Source organism: Panthera pardus, unplaced genomic scaffold (assembly GCF_024362965.1).
Source record: "Panthera pardus isolate Hobbes unplaced genomic scaffold, ASM2436296v1 HiC_scaffold_8, whole genome shotgun sequence".
Lineage (NCBI taxonomy): Eukaryota > Metazoa > Chordata > Mammalia > Carnivora > Felidae > Panthera > Panthera pardus.
Window position 1 is genome coordinate 90,972,183 of NW_026527013.1, and position 16,771 is coordinate 90,988,953.

The 16,771-nt window shown below is 37.6% G+C and overlaps 1 protein-coding gene across 2 annotated transcripts in view; it reads left to right on the top strand.

Moving 5' to 3' along the window:
- Window positions 1-16,771, top strand: part of CROT (carnitine O-octanoyltransferase) — a 47,820-nt gene that overhangs the window by 25,385 nt on the left and 5,664 nt on the right. For both annotated transcript variants that reach the window (XM_019443203.2, XM_019443204.2), the window contains exons 8-14: window positions 801-894; window positions 1,660-1,785; window positions 3,355-3,456; window positions 8,974-9,057; window positions 9,133-9,240; window positions 9,465-9,595; window positions 16,279-16,402. In XM_019443203.2, coding sequence (XP_019298748.1) covers window positions 801-894; window positions 1,660-1,785; window positions 3,355-3,456; window positions 8,974-9,057; window positions 9,133-9,240; window positions 9,465-9,595; window positions 16,279-16,402 — 769 coding nt within the window. The remainder of the gene's footprint in view (window positions 1-800; window positions 895-1,659; window positions 1,786-3,354; window positions 3,457-8,973; window positions 9,058-9,132; window positions 9,241-9,464; window positions 9,596-16,278; window positions 16,403-16,771) is intronic.

Genomic DNA, 16,771 nt, shown 5'->3' on the forward strand with positions numbered 1-16,771 from the left:
AGGGATTCCTTATATATTTTGAATATTAACCTCTTATCAGATACATGGCTTGCAAATACTTTCTCATATTCTGTAGGTTGCCTTTTAATTTTGATGTTAACTGTGCAGAAGCTTTTAGTTTGATGTAATTTTTTGCTTTTGTTGCCTATGCTAAACCTCTGTGGATTTTGGATTGATGAAAGTGTATTTCTTTATTGAAGAACCCTGTTATTTGCCTGTCAAATGTTTAAAGATACAGGAAACTCATCAGTTTGAGAGTATAGAGTACTTGGGAGTGAAAATTTTTCTTTACTAGAATCTTTAAAATGATTGTAAGTAACATGTGAAAACATTTAAAATTGACAACGTATTCTATTTTTGAGGTTACACACAAATATTAATTGGTTATAGAGTAATTCTTCTGTTAAATATATATGCACATAGTTTTTAGTTAGGTCAGATGTACATAATATTTGTGATATCATTTACAGAATATTTTTCAAGTTCTCTATTGTAAGGGGTATTTACTTAGACCCCGGAAGTACATGTACATTTTGAAAGTATAAATAATACCAGCCAAACAGCAAATTTAATTACTTAAAGTTATTAAATATACTTTTGTGTTAATAGGCCACACGCTTTAAAAAAAAAAAAAAGGAGATAAGGTGTGGGAAATTGCTGTTGAGATCATAATCCCTTTCTTTGGATAATACATCAAAACATTTAAGTACTGATAAACAATATGACCTATTAAAGGCTAAAAGTAGCTAGTGATCCTGCTTATGCTTTTTTTACATATTCTTTCTTTAATCTTCCCTAAGGCAATTGACATATATTCACAAGAAGTGCCATAGTGAACCCGATGGACCTGGGATACCAGCATTAACCAGTGAGGAGCGAACCCGATGGGCTAAGGTTATAATTTATAGTTGTGTGTGTGTTTTTTTTAACTGAGGTATAATTGACATTAGTGTCAGGTGTACAGCATAATTAGATATTTGTATATACTGTAAAATGATCACAATAAATCTCACATAATTAAATTTTTTGTCTTGTGATGAGGACTTTTAACATGTATTCTCTTAGCAGTTTCGAAATATGTAATAGGGCATTATTAACTGCACAAGTATCTCCCACTTTTTTAAAGTTTTGGTTATGTCACTACACTCTCACAAAGTACCTACATTAGTACTGGGTTTTGTGCATTGAAAGAAACCCAAGGAGGATGTTTGCTTTCACGAAAAAAGGCAAAAAGCAAAAATAGTGTCAGCAAGTGTGTGTCACAGCACGTTCCTTGAGCAGCAAGAGTGGCACACCAAGCTCATTCCCCTGGAGCTGCCTTCAGAATCTCACCATCAAGCTCTGGGCATCTGTGTCTGGGAGCACCTGTGCTTTATCTGACTTTATTTGTGCATCCCTTTGCAAGATGTGTCCTGTGTTATCAGTAAAGCAAAAGCGAGGTTATTTTTGGAGAACGTTCAAACCTGTTTCCATATAAATTAATGGTAATTGCCTCTTTGCTCTATACCATTTTGGCTCATGAAAGATTTCATAGGAATAGTCTACTTTCAGGTAGAGGTTTATGCTTTTCTTAATAAACCTTTTCCCTAACAGACTATTTTTAGATTTTCTGGATATATTTAGTTTGTAACATTTAATCATTATTTCTTTGTTTCTTAGGCACGAGAATATTTGATTAGTCTTGATCCGGAGAACTTGACTAGGTTAGAAAAAATTCAAAGCAGTTTACTGGTGTACTCCCTAGAAGATAGCAGTCCACATGTAACGCCAGAAGATTATTCTCAGGTACTTGACTATCTTGTTCTGTTACTTCTTCTCACAGATTATTCTGGAAGGCTCTTGTGTATATTAAAGATGAAAAGATTTTTTGTTACATGCAGTTTCTTAAAATTTTTACTTAGCTGTCATATATACATTTACCAGATTGAAGCTTACACATAAATAATCCTTTGTAAATTCTTGCCTCATTGTTTAGGTAATTTAGATATATCTTGTACATTATTTAAAGAAGTATGGCTATTGTTTGGATGAACAGAAAATTTGCATGGGACTCTGGGCTAAGTGAGCTTATCATGCCAAAGGTGACATGAGAACCTTCCAGTAACCCACAGCAGTGGGTTGACATCTTAGTTGGTGAGGTCTGTTCTAGGAGTTATATCACTCTTGTAAGTAATTTATCATTTGATTTTTATTCACACTGACTTTTAGTGAGTCATGAGTACAGAGTAGATGTGGCCTTATTTTGTTTCCTTCCCTGCCCCCCCAGGGTAATGTTATCATTTCCTGGGAAACAATAAAAGGTAGTATTCGTACCTGTAGAAGTCTCTTAGGCTTTTGAAAACACTTAAATTATTTCATAATGGATTCATCACGATTAAATAGTAGAAAAAATAAAGGATTGAAAAATTTTGTAAGTAAAAATAACTTTAGCTGGACTTCTTTAGTAGGAAAGTCTGCAAGCTTTTTTTAAAAATTTTTTTTAATGTTTATTAATTTTTGAGAGACACCGACAGACCGTGAGCGGGGGAGGGCAGAGAGAGAGGGAGACAGAGAATCTGAAACAGGCTCCAGGCTCTAAGCCCGGCCAGGGGCTGAACTCAGCACAGAGCCTGATGCGGGGCTCAAACTCATGAACTTTGAGACCATGACGCGAGGCAAAATTGTATGCTTACCCAACTGAGCCACCCAGGTGCCCTGGGAGAGTCACCAAACTTCTTGAGGAAGAATATATTTTAATGTAGTGTTTGAACTTTTACTGCAGTCTAGTTAGACATGCATTGAGGTTGTAGCCCACTACACGCATATACACACATAATGGAAGTTTCACAAAATAGTAATTACTTTTACTGTTTGTGACAGACTCTGATATTTATTTTTATTTTGTACTTTTTTTGTAATGAATGTTTACTCTGATGTGCTAAATTGTTCTCATGGCTCACTAATGGGCCAAACGTACTGTTTAAGAAACAGGCTTAGTAGGGTATGAATTCTTGAAATATTCTTCTTGTAACTAGACTCTAATGACTAAACTTATCACAGCTTCTTAGACTATTCAAGTTACAAAAGCTTTGTCTTTTCCCTTCCAAGTTCTCTAAACACCCATGAGTATTTTACCAGCTTTCTGTTTACTGGTGGGATTTCTTGAGATTTTGAGAAATACCTAGAGACAGGGCTGGAATTAGTATGATCTCTTGAGTATAATTATTATCATTTTATTAAATTTGGTTTACCTGAAGAGGAAAAGTGGGTTTTGTGTGTGTTTGTGTGTGTGTATATACACGTTTAAGGTATAAATTCTTATATACCTTTTAATATTAAAATTCTTTTAATTTTAAAACATTGAATTTGTTTTAGGTAACTGCAATGATTCTTGCAGGAGATCCAACATTACGCTGGGGAGACAAATCTTATAACTTGATTTCCTTTTCCAATGGAGTATTTGGCTGTAATTGTGATGTAAGTAAACTACTAAAGTTACTTTTCCTTTCAATTGTTGAGGTTCATTTAGTGGCAATAAACTATAGTAGTTAGGCTGTGCTGTGGTCAAATAAACACTTGTGTAGTTCTGTAACATTATACTAAAAGGCTTAGTTATAAATTCCAGTGAAGACAGAGTATAGGACAAGTTATTTTTATTCGTAGTAAGGCTGACGGTTTGACGTGTATCTGCAAAGTGGAATTTGCGTGTATTTTATGTGGTTAAGGATTTTAAAGAGTTTTGAAGGTCTTGAAGTCCACTGTTACCTGTTGGTTGAGAGTTACAACCTATTTTAAAAGATACAGCATTGGGGTACCTGAGTCAATTAAGCCTCTGACTTCGGCTTAGGTCATGATCTCATGATTCGTGAGTTCAAGCCCCACATCAGGCTTTGTGCTGACAGCTCAGAGCCTGGAGCCTGCTTTGAATTCTATGTCTTCCTCTCTCTGCCCCAACTCTGCTCACATTGTCTCTCTCAAAGATAAAGATAATAAAAGCATTGAAAAAAAAGATAGAGCATTATGTGTATGTTCTGTGCACAGAGAGATATATGTGGATATATCTCTAGATTTACCCAGGAATTATTATTTTCCTAAAATGGCACATGATCCTTGGAACATTTATTTACACTGTAGATATTAAAGTGATGCTTCTACAATTTTTTACCTTCTTCATAATAAAAAGAAAAAACTTGTTTCTTTTATTCTCCTTTGATCATCTTCATTAGCTCTACCTTGCCATTTTCTGATGGCCATTCAAGAAGTCTATAAACCAAGAAAATTAAAAAATCAATCAAAGTCAGAGTTGCAGCATACACTTGTAATCTCATTTTAAGACCTTTCATAAAATACGTAATTTGCTATAAAGTAGTATGAGGTAGATTGTTTTTGGTAGCCTTCCTCCAGAAGCATTTAGCGACTATACAATACTAAAAAGACCTGTTATGTTGATCTGCGTTCAATAGTTGTGTTAATCAGTATTCAGTGCTGGGTGACAGAAACCTAAATTATACTGGCATTAGCTTAAGAAGGTATTTGTTGGCATAAGGGTACAGCTGAATTTGGGTAAGGCTGACTTCCAGTGTCCAAATGCTTTTATTAGAAATTTCCCTCTTCATTTTTTACACTACTTCCTGTGTTTGACTTCAGGTGGACCATCCCATGTGGTCGTTGTACCCACAATGTCTTGTCTTCACATTCACAGATCACTTCAGAGATTAGCGTTCTTCATGCAAATGGCCAGCACACCAAACACCCCCCTCCCCCCCACACACACACCGCCTCCACCATCCTAGTGGTTCCAGCAAAAGTCCTTGGAATAATGCTCACTGGTTGTGATTGGCCTTTGTCTACCATGTGCCCATTCTGAGGAATCAGGTGCTCTCATTTGTGTGGCCTGGGTCACATGTTAAACCTTGGAATCTAGGGGGTAGAATCACTCTCATTCATACCACCACAGCATATGTGGTGGTTGCCTATAGAAAAATAAATCTCAGAAGAGGGTGAAGGGTTGATGAGCAGGTAATAAACTAGATGTCTATTATAGTACCTCATCAGAGTGCAAGTTTGTTGTGAGTCATTTTAAAGATTTCTTGTCTCTTATCTTCCTTGGGATTCATTGTTGACAAAATACTTGTTGTTAATTGCCTCCATTTTCTTGAGTTCTTTCTATTCCCCGGAAACTATCCTCTGTATAGTAGCTAACTACTTCCTAGTGTCTTCCTCTCTCTTTCTCTTGACTTGTCTGCTGCAGTTGATTACCTTCTTCGTACATATTCTGACATTGCCTCCATCTCTTAACAGTCTTGTCCTGTGTACTGATTCTGACCTTAGTATTAGTCTCACTGTTTCCTCTTATGTGTGTTCTCTCCCCTGGTTTAATAGTTTCATTGACCATTTGTATATGGGTGGCTTAAAGTTATTCTTTTCTTTTTTTCAAGTTTTTATTTAAATTCCAGTTAACATACAGTGTACTATTAGTTTCAGGTGTACAATGTGGTGATTCAGTACTTACATACAGTACCCAGTGCTCTTTGCAAGTGCCCTCCTTAATCCCCATCACCTATTTCACCCTTACCCCCACCCACCTCCCCTCTGGTAACCAGCAGATTGTTTGCCATAGTTAAGAGTCTCTTTCTTGGTTTGCTTCTCTCTCTTTTTTCCCTATGATCATTTTTGTTTGTTTGTTTCTTAAATTCCACATATGAGTGAAATCATATGGTATTTGTCTTTTCTCTGACTGACTTGTTTGGCTTAGCATAATACTCTCTAACTCCATCCATGTTGTTGCAAATGGCAAGATTTCATTCTTTTTTTATGGCAAAGTAGTAATATTCTATTGAGTATGTATACCACAACTTCTTTATCCATTCATCTCTCAATGGAGCAGTTATTCTTTTCTAGTTTTTACCTATTCTTATTTTGAGAATTTTGTTTCATTTTATATTGTTCAAACTGGTTGTTATATTGTTACATAAGGGTAAATTATTCTCATCAACACTTTCAACCCTCAAATCCCTCCAAAAAACTCCTTGCACTACTTTGACTTTTACTAATAGCACTAAACTCTTGATACTTGCTCAAATTCAGGATGAAAAGAACTTTAATGATGTTTTTTCATCTCTAAATGAAGAATATTGCTCTCAAAATAAACACACATCTCAGCACAAATGAGATGTTTTCTTGTAGTAAGTGTATGGACATGTTTTATGTGTATTTATTAATACCCACTTATTTTAAAATTCCATGTAGGTTTCCCTTGTAACCTGAGATGATTACAGAAAAAAACAATTTCACCTATGTAAAATATCATTAATAGAGTGTATACAGTTGACCTTTGAACAACATGGGTTTCAACTGTGTGGGTGTAAATACATGGATTTTTAAAAGTATATATTTTATTTTTATTTTTTAATTGTTTTAAGTATATATTTTATATTGTGATTGAAAAATAAGATAGAAGTTGCCAAATGACTAAAAGTGAAGGAAAGATAGAGAAGAGATGCTGGGAAGGCTGGAACAGCAGGGCTTCTACGTGCTCCTGGCAGTCCTCACCTCACTACCTGTGCAAAGTTTGGTTCACTGAGGTCTTGAACTGAAAGGAGCAGAGGAACTGGAGGCCAGTCATTGTCCACAGTTGGCCTGGCCACAGTTGGCCAGGAACCACAGAATGATAATCTGCACTCCTTCCAACCCTTTCTCCGTGCCACGGGTCCAGGAGAATATCTGGGGCAGGATACCACCAGGCAGGAACCTGGGCTGCAGAGCTCAGGGCAGGAAGGAATGCTGTCTGAGGTGCTGAAAATTCTCTGAAGTAGAAAACTAATACTGCTGGGAGCCACTTGCCAGCACTTGCCACAAGCAGAAGCTGAGTTAGAACCATGCAGAGGGGTCAGGGGAGCAAGCAACCTAGCGAGAAGGGTAATGGTGCTCTCTCTTCGCCATTTCTCTGCCTTCCCCTAGAATCTTCTTGGAAGGAGGTTTCCTGCATTCCTGGGTAGCTTTGCTAATTTGGGTGGGAATGAGGAGATGTGTAGTGCCTTGTTCTACTAATGTACTATACAATAAGTGTATTTTCTCTTGCTTAGGATTTTCTCAACGTTTTCTTTTCTCTTAGCTTTATTGTAAGAATGTAGATATAATACTTATAACACAGAACATGTTAATTGACTGTTGATGTTATTGGCAAGACTTCGGGTCAATAGTAATTAAGTTATGGGTAGTGAAAAATTATATATGGATTTTTGATTGCATGAGAGGTCAGTGTTGTTCATCTGTATACTCTAAAAGTTGGTCTCTTCTATATCCAAAGCCATGTCGCTGCTGTATTCCATTGGTACTTGAATATGTACTTTTGTGATTATAGCAGTTAATTACATTTCCCTTTTGGGGTTTAAAATCCTGGGGTCAACTATTTTGTCTTCTCTATACAGGCTTTGTTTTAGGGCTTTGTGAAGGGCACATAAGGAAGCATATAATAAAGTTATTAAATAATAACAGCAGTTACTGATGATTGCTGTGGTCCAGGTTCTGTAGTAAGTACTTTATAAGCATTATTAAAATCATTTTTCTCACTAAGTCTGTGATTATTATCCCCACTAACAGATGAGGCAGATTACTTAAAAAATTAAGTAACTTTTCAACACTTGAACAACTAGGAAATGGTAGAGTTTGGACTCCGAATCAAAGCCCTCATTCCTAAACAATACGTTACACATATTGTCTCCACGTAAATAAAAAGAAAAGGAAGTTAAAACTGTATTAATAGATAAAACGTCATGAAAGCATTTAAAGTTTTCATAGTTCCTAACTTTTAAAAAATAGATGATAAGCTTTCTACCATGAGATGGGTAGGGTAGAATTATAAGTCAAAGAGACTTTTATCCTCCAGTCTTGCTTTTTCTTACTGGCTCTAGTAAAAGAGTTAGAAATTAATAGTATTTCCTCAAATGAAACATTATGTGATACCAATAAAAAATTCTTGTAAAGTTGCAAGATGCAGTTAGAAAATGTGCTTGTCACTGATCTGTGAGTCTTATGGGTGCTGTTGCTGACAGGTGGGATGAGTTGTTCATGCATCTTGTTCTGAACTCTCTCAGGAGCCTTTCCTCATGTTGAGGCTGCTCTCTAGTTGGTAACAGTATTCATCTGTACTTCTAGGCTCCACTGGGCTGTTCGAGAGGGCAGCGGATCTCTGTAATGTTAGGGTGATATTTACGATACCTAACTCCCTCTGAAACTGGGTCCAAGTGTGCTCAGTTCCTATCTTAAGCCTCCCATCTTTCTCTCCAAGGCTGGTAGTACCACATACAGTTCATGAATGGTAACTGTTTAAAGTGGAGCAGTAACATGGAGGAAAAATAAAAACTATTTGATGCAATTGTCAAAGGACATGGGAAAAAGAAGGCATAAAGTTTGTCCCCCATAGTAAATGATGGAAAAATTCACTAGCTGCAATTCCTTTCTCTAAATATAGTTGTCAAACCCATAATACCCCTGTAACTCAGCCCATCTTTCCAGAATTCCTTAAAGGTTGAGAATTATTTCTGCCACATCTGAACAGTTTTGTAGACATAAACACAAAATTGTTATGCTTTTTGATACTCAACCTAGTGGTCTATGTCTTCACCTAAAAAATTTGCATCCATGCTCAGTTTGCCTTCAGAAAGTTTGCCAGCCTTATTTGTGTTTTGCACAGTGCTCTTAAAATTTCAGAATATCTTAGCACTGCACACATACACCTGCTTTCACTTCCAGTATAAATATCATTACCTAAGGATCTCTAATTAGGTGCTTCCAGCTTTAAGTATTTGTTCTTTCGCAGCAGATAAAATATAGCAGTCATTTATTATGCCATATATTCTTACTAGGTGAAGCATTTGAATTTTGCAGTTTATTCTGTATTAAGAATGAAGGGCAGGGAAATTGAAAATGAAATATTGGGTCAAATTTTAAGTTTACATAAAGTATTCAGTATCTTGTATATTTTCATTTTAGCATGCTCCTGTTGATGGGATGGTTGTAGTAAACGTCAGCCATTATGTTGATGAGAAAATTTTAGAGAATGAAGGAAGATGGAAGGTATGTCAGAAAAAATATTTCATCCTTTTTTTCCTGGTAGTTTTTTGAGCATTTTTAAGTCTTCCTTATTTTCAGGGTTCAGAAAGAGTACGGGATATATCACTTCCAGAGGAGCTCGTTTTCACTGTGGATGATAAAATCCTAAACAACATTAAACAGGCTGAAGCCCAATATCTCAAGCAGGTAGATTTTTTTAACTTTTTTTCTTAGAAACTGATGCTTTGTCTTTTAACTACCGTATATAAAAATTTGGCTACCATCCAAGCATGACAACATAAAACATTTTAAATTATAGCTTTGATACCTTTATTATTTAATATCTAATGATTGATGCAAATGATGATTTGGTTATCTTTGGGGTATTCTTAGGTGATTTTTCATTTTTCCCATTTAATTTTTTTTGTTAGGCATCTGATCTGCAGATTGTGGCGTATGCCTTTACATCTTTTGGCAAAAAACTAACCAAGAAGAAGAGGCTTCACCCTGATACATTTATTCAGCTTGCACTTCAGCTGGCCTATTACAGACTTCATGGACGGTGAGGACCATTCATTTTCCATTTTCAGATCTTGAAGTCCAAGGGTATATCTTTACCATAGCTATTCCATCCTAACTCCTCCCCATTGTTTTTCCTGACTTTTCTCCCAAGTAGCACCTTGTCCTAATTGGGACTTAACATCATTAGTATATTAGAGTTTTGATCTGTGACACTTTTCATAGTCTTGTTTTTCATAACCTTAATACTTCTGAAGTGTCTGTTTTGTTCTACGAGGGGTTTTATGTTCTTTGGAATTCAAATCACTTGGTTTTCTTGTAGCCTCAGTTTCCTGATGTGTTCATGATTTTATAGATTATCCAGTCTTTACTAATTTTTAGGATTGGAGAAATGGTATGTTGAGACTTTCTTAAATCTTAAGCAGAAGTAGAAGCTCCTTGATCTTGCTTTTTAAAAATCCAGTCTTGGGGCGCTTGGGTGGCTCAGTCGGTTAAGCGGCCGACTTCAGCTCAGGTCATGATCTCGCAGTCCGTGAGTTTGAGCCCCGCGTCAGGCTCTGGGCTGATGGCTCAGAGCCTGGAGCCTGCTTCTGATTCTGTGTCTCCCTCTCTCTCTGCCCCTCCCCCGTTCATGCTCTGTCTCTATCTCAAAAATAAATAAAACGTTAAAAAAAAAAAAAATTAAAAAAAAATAAAAATCCAGTCTGAGGGACACCTGGGTGGCTCAGTTTGTTAAGCGCCTGACTCTTGGTTTTGGCTCGGGTCATGATCTCACAGTTAGCTCAAGTCCTGCATCTGGCTCTGCGCTGACAGTGTGGAGCCTGCTTGGGATTCTCTTTCTCCCTCTCTGTTTCTCTGCCCCTTCCCCACTCCTGTTCTCTTTCTCTTTCAAAATAAATAAATAAAACTTAAAAAACATCCAGGGGCATGTGGGCGGGTCAGTCAGCTGAGTGTTAAAAAAAAAAAAAATCCAGGGGCACCTGGGTGGCTCAGTTGGCTGACTGTCCAGCTCTTGGTTTTGGCTCAGGTCATGATCTCTTCGTTCTTGAATTTGAGCCCCGCAACGGGCTCTGTGCTGACAGCTCAGAGCCTGGAGCCTGCTGTGGTTTCTGTGTCCCCCTCTTTGTCTGCCTCTCCCCCACTCATGTGCGTGCTCGTGCTCTGTCTCTCTCAAAAATAAATAAGCATTAAAATTAAAAATCTAATCAGGAAACATGTGTCCTTTTTTTTTTTTTCTTTCTCTTTTTTCTTTTGAGAGAGAAAGAGAGCATGCTGCCTGTAAGCATGGGAAAGGGCAGAGGGAGAGAGAGAGAGAGAGAGAGAGAGAGAATCCTAAGGAGACTCCACACCCAGGGACGCCTGGGTGGCTCAGTCAGTTGAGCTTATGACTTCGGCTCAGGTCATGATCTCGCAGTTCGCGAGTTCGAGCCCCGCATCGGGCTCTGTGCTGACAGCTCGGTGCCTGGAGCCCGCTTCGGATTCTGTGTCTCCCTCTGTCTGCTCCTCCCCTGCTCATGCTCACTCACTCTTGCTCACTCTTTCTCAGAAATAAAGAAACTTTAAAAAAAAAAAATTAAAAAACAGGAGACTCCACGCCCAGCACAGAGCCTAATGTTGGGCTTGATCTCATGAGTATGAGATCGTGACCTGAGCCAAAATCAAGAGTGGGACATTCAACCGACTGAGCCACCCAGGCGCCCTGAGAATATGTATCTTTAAATAGGATATGTAGGTCATTTATATTTAATATAATTATCAGTAATGATAGGTTTAAGTCTACCATATTGCTGTTTCTTTTCTTTTTATCATATCTGATTTTTGTTCTTTTTCATCTTCTTTTGAATTTTTTTTTTTTTAACGTTTTATTTATTTTTGAGACAGAGAGAGACAGAGCATGAATGGGGGAGGAGCAGAGAGAGAGGGAGACACAGAATCGGAAGCAGGCTCCAGGCTGTGAGCCACCAGCCCAGAGCCCGATGCGGGGCTCGAACTCACGGACCAGGAGATCGTGACCTGAGCTGAAGTCGGACGCTTAACCGACTGAGCCACCCAGGCGCCCCCTTTTGAATTTTTTTTTAATGTTTATTTTATTTTTTGAGAGAGAGACAGAATGCGAGTGGGTTAGGGACAGAGAGAGAGGAAGACACGGAATCCGAAGCAGGCTCCAGGCTCCGAGCTGTCAGCACAGAGCCCGACGCGGGGCTCGATCTCATGAGCTGTGAGATCATGACCTTAGCCAAAGTCAGAAGCTCAACTGAGCCACCCAGGCGCCCCTCATCTTCTTTTGAATTCATTTTTTTTCACTTGTTCCCTTTTATTTCCATTGTCAGATACACTGTTTTGTTTTGCTTTTAATAGTTGAACTGGGGTTTATAAAGCATATCTTTAACTTACCAGAGTCTACCTTTAAATAACATTTTCCACTTGAAGTATAATGTAAGAACCTTAAAACAGAATGTTTCTATTTTGATTCTCCTATCTTTAGTGCTGTTGTTGTCATAACATTATATTTCTACATATGTTAGAAGCCTTACAATACACTGTTACTATTTGCCTTAAGCATTTGAGTATCTTTTTTTTAATGTGGTAAAATATATAAAATAGAACTTGCCATTGTAGTCATTTTTTTTCTTTTTTTTAAATTTTTTTTAATGTTTTTTATTTATTTTTGAGGGAGAGAGAGACAGAGCGCAAGCAGGGGAGGAGAGAGAGAGGGAGACACAGAATCTGAAGCAGGCTTCAGGCTCTGAGTTGTCAGCACAGAGCCCGATGTGGGGCTCGAACTCACGAACCGTGAGATCATGACCTGAGCTGAAGTCAGATGCTTAACTGACTGAGCCACCCAGGTGCCCCTTTAAGTGTATGATATAGCAGCATTAATTACATTCATAATGTTATACAACCATCACAACTGTCTATAGCAAAATTTTTTCATCACCCCAAACAGAAACTCTGTACCCATTGAAAAATAATTTCTCATTCCTACTGTTTCCTCAGCCCCTGGTAATCTAATCTACTTTCAGTCTCTATAAACTTGCCTATTTTTTTTTTTTTAATTTTTTTTTAACATTTATTTATTTTTGAGACAGAGACAGAGCACGAACGGGGGAGGGTCAGAGAGAGAGGGAGACACAGAATCCGAAACAGGCTCTAGGCTCCGAGCAGTCAGCACAGAGCCCGATGCGGGGCTCGAACTCACATACTGCGAGATCGTGACCCGAGCCGAAGTCGGACGCTCAACTGACTGAGCCACCCAGGTGCCCCAAAACTTGCCTATTTTTATAGATATTTTATGTAAGTGGAATCATACACATATTTTATGTAAGTGGAATTTGTCTTTTTGTGTCTGATTTGTTTAACTTAGGATAATGTTTCCAAGATTCATCCATGTTGTAGAATCAGAACTTTATTCTTTTTTATGGCTAAATAATATTCCATTATGTGAGTATACCACATTTTGTTTATCCATTCATCTCTTGGTTGACACTTGGGTTGTTTCTATGTTTTAGATCTTGTGAATAATACTGTTGTAAATGTTCACGTACAAGTATCTGTTTGAGTCCCTGTTTTAGTTTCCTTTTGAGTCTGTAGCTAGGAGTGGAATTGCTGGGTTGCATGATAATTCTTTTACTTTTTGAGCACCTGCCAGACTATTTTCTACCATGGTTATACCATTTTACATTCCCACCAGCAATATGTAAGGGTTCCAGTTGCTCCGCATCCTTGCCAACACTTAATTTTTCATTTAAAAAATTATTTCTATTATTTGTGAAGTAGTATCTCATGGTGGTTTTTATTTGCATCTCCCTATTGACTAATGAGGTTGCGTAGCTTTTCATATGTTAATTATCCATTTGTATATCTTCTTTGGCAAACTGTCCATAAAAGTCCTTTGTGTATTTGGTAATTGGGTTGCCATTTTGTTGTTGAATTGTAAGAGTTCTTTATGTATTCTGGATATGAAACCCTTATCAGATATGTGATGTGCAAATATTTCCTCCCATTCTGTGGGTTTTCTTTTCACTCTCTTGATAGTACCCTTTGACGCACAAGTTTTTAATTTTGAAGTCCAGTTTATCTGTTTTGTTTGTTTTTTTTTTTTATTTGTTGCCTGTGCTTTTGTCAATGTATTCAAGAAATAGTTGCCAAATCCAATGTCATGAAGTTTTCCCCTTACATATTCTTCTAGGAGTTTTGTGGGGTAAGGGTCCAATGTCATTCTTTTGCAAGTGGATACCCAGTTTTCCCAGCATTATTTGTTGAAGAGGCTGTTCATTGAATGGTTTTGATGTTGTTGTTTAAAATCAATTGATTATAGATGTAAGGGTTTAATTCTGGGGTTTCAATTCTATCCCATTGGTCTGTATGTCTCTTCTTATATCAATACCATACTATTTTGATTATGGTAGCTTTGTAGTAAGTTTTGAAATCCAAAAGGGTGAGTCCTTCACCTTTGTTCTTTGCAAGATTGTTATGGCAGTTCTTGGCTCTTTGTGAAATACCATATTAATTTTAGGATTAGTTTTTCCATTTTTGCAGAAATGTTGGGAGTTTTGAATCTGTGGACTGCTATGGGTAGTATTGTCACCTTAATGATAATAAGTCTTAGTCCATGAACACAGGATCCCTTTCCATTTATTTATGTTTTTAAAAATTTCTTCAAGCAATGTTCTGTAGTTTCTAGTGTATACTGTTTTTGCCTCTTAAGTTTAATCTTGAGTATTTTATTCTTTTAGACACTGTTGTAAATGCAGTTGTTTTCTTAATTTTCTTCAGATTATGCATTGCTAGCGTATGGAAATGAAGCTGATTTTTGTGTGTTAGTTTTGTATCTTTAAACTTTGCCGGGGGCCCCTGGGTGGCTCACTAGTTAAGCGTCTGACTTTGGCTCAGGTCATGATCTCACAGTTCATGAGTTCGAGCTCTGTGTCGGGCTCTGTGCTGACAGCTCGGAGCCTGGAGCCTGCTTCAGATTCTGTGTCTCCCTCTCTCTCTGCTCCTCCTCCGTTCACGCATGCGCGTGCGAGCTTTCTCTCTCAAATATGAATAAACATTAAAAAATAAATAAACTTTGCCAAATTTGTTTATTTCCTCTAACAATTTTTTGTGGACTCTTTGGGGTTTTCTAAATATGAGATCATGTTGTCTGTAAATAGAGATAGTTTTGCTTTTTTCTTTCCAATTTGGGTGCCTTTTATTTCTTTTCTCCTGGCTAGAACACCCAGTACTATGCTGAATCATTCTTGTCATATTGCTCCTTTTAGATGGAAAGGTTTCAGTCTTTCACTTTTGAGTATGTTAGCTGTGAGTTTTTCATAAATGCCCTTGATCATGTTGAGCAAGTTTCTTTCTATGCCTAGTATACTGGGCGTTTTTACTGGAGAGTGTTGGATTTTGTCAGATGCTTTTCTGTCTCAATTACTCTAGGACTTATCCTTCATTCTATTAATAAGGTGTATTACATTGATTGATTTTCATTTGTTGAACCACCCTTACATTCCTAGGATATATTGCATTTGGGCATGGTGAGTTGTCCTTTTTAATATGCTGCTGAATTTGGTTGGCTAATTTGAGGATTTTTGCATCTATATTCGTAAAGGGATAATGGTCTATAGTATTTTCTTGTAGTGTTTTCCTTTTTTTTTTAAGTTTTTATTTAAATGCCAGTTAACACAATGTAGTATTAGTTTCTGGTGTACAATTTAGTGATTCAAAGCTTCTATACAATACCCAATGCTTATCACAAGATGTGTACTCCTTAATCTCCAACCCCTCACCCACCTCCCCTCTGGTAACCATCAGTTCTCTGTAGTTAAGAGTCTGTCTTGGTTTGCCTCTCTTTTTTCCCCCCTTTGCTTGTTTGTTTTGTTTCTTACATTCTAACTTCATCCATGTCGTTGCAAATGGCAAGATTTCATTATTTTTGATGGCCAAGTAACATTCCATTGTATATGTATACCATATCTTCTTTATCCATTCATCTGTTGATGGACATTTGGGGCTATACACGTTGGAGTGCATGTATCCTTTTGAGTTAGAATTTTTGTAGTCTGTGGGTAAATACAATTGTAGTAGTCTGCTGAGGTTGTAGTTAGAGTGTCATTCAGCTCTTTTCTCATCTGAAGGTACTCAGAAGGGATCTGCTCCCAGGCTCACTCATGTGATTATTAACAGGGATCATTTCCTCCGAGGCTGTTTTCCAGAGGCCTCCCTCAGTTTCTTGCTACCTGGGCCTCACTGTAGGGCACCTTCCAGCATGGCAGCTTGTCTTCCTCGTATCGAGGAAGTGAGAGCAGTGAGATCTCTTTGTAACCTTATTTCAGAAATGACATCACCTTTGTCCTGTTCGTTTCAGTAGAAGCAAATCATGAGGTCCCTCTCACACTCCCATCTGAAGAGTTACACCAGAGCATAAATAACAGGAGGCAGGGATCACTGTGGGTGCATCTTACAGGCCACCTACCACACACACTCCAGTGTACATAACCTCAGAGCAGCCAAGCCTTGGAAACAGCCCGTATTAATACCAGGCCTTGTTGATCAGAATACTTTTTTGCTCTTTGATACCGAAAATAGTCTCTTTGTTATTGAAAGTCTCGACTGTGGTCTGTATTACAGAACTTAGTCTCTGACCAAAGCCAGCTTTATTACGTAAGCTTTCTTTGGATGATGTTTGAGCATTTTCTTTCTTGTGACACATCCTTGTATTTTCATTTTTTCTTGTAGCCCTGGCAGCTGCTATGAAACTGCCATGACCAGATACTTTTATCATGGCCGCACAGAGACTGTGAGGTCATGTACAGTAGAAGCAGTCAGGTGGTGCCAGTCCATGCAGGATCCCTCTACTAGTGTGAGTATTTGAAAAACAAGAAATTCACAGTATTTATTTACTTGTTTAAAGGATCCTTAGACCTTGAATAACGAACCCCTTGGCTTCAGTTCTCCTGGATCAGTAAAATACTTTCACATATTTTTTTCTGAAAGTTTTTGAAGCATTCATTCATTTGCTAATGAAGTATGTACTTGGAAGAATATGAAACAGGAAGGACCTGAGAAGCAGTCCATTTGTGTCTGTTTCTAGGCAAAGTTGGTTCCCTCCCTCCCTTCCTTCCTTCCTCTTCTAAGATTTTATTTAAATTCAAGTTAGTTAACATATAATGTAGTATTGGTTTCAGGAGTAGAATTTAGTGATTCATCACTTACATAGAACACCCACTGC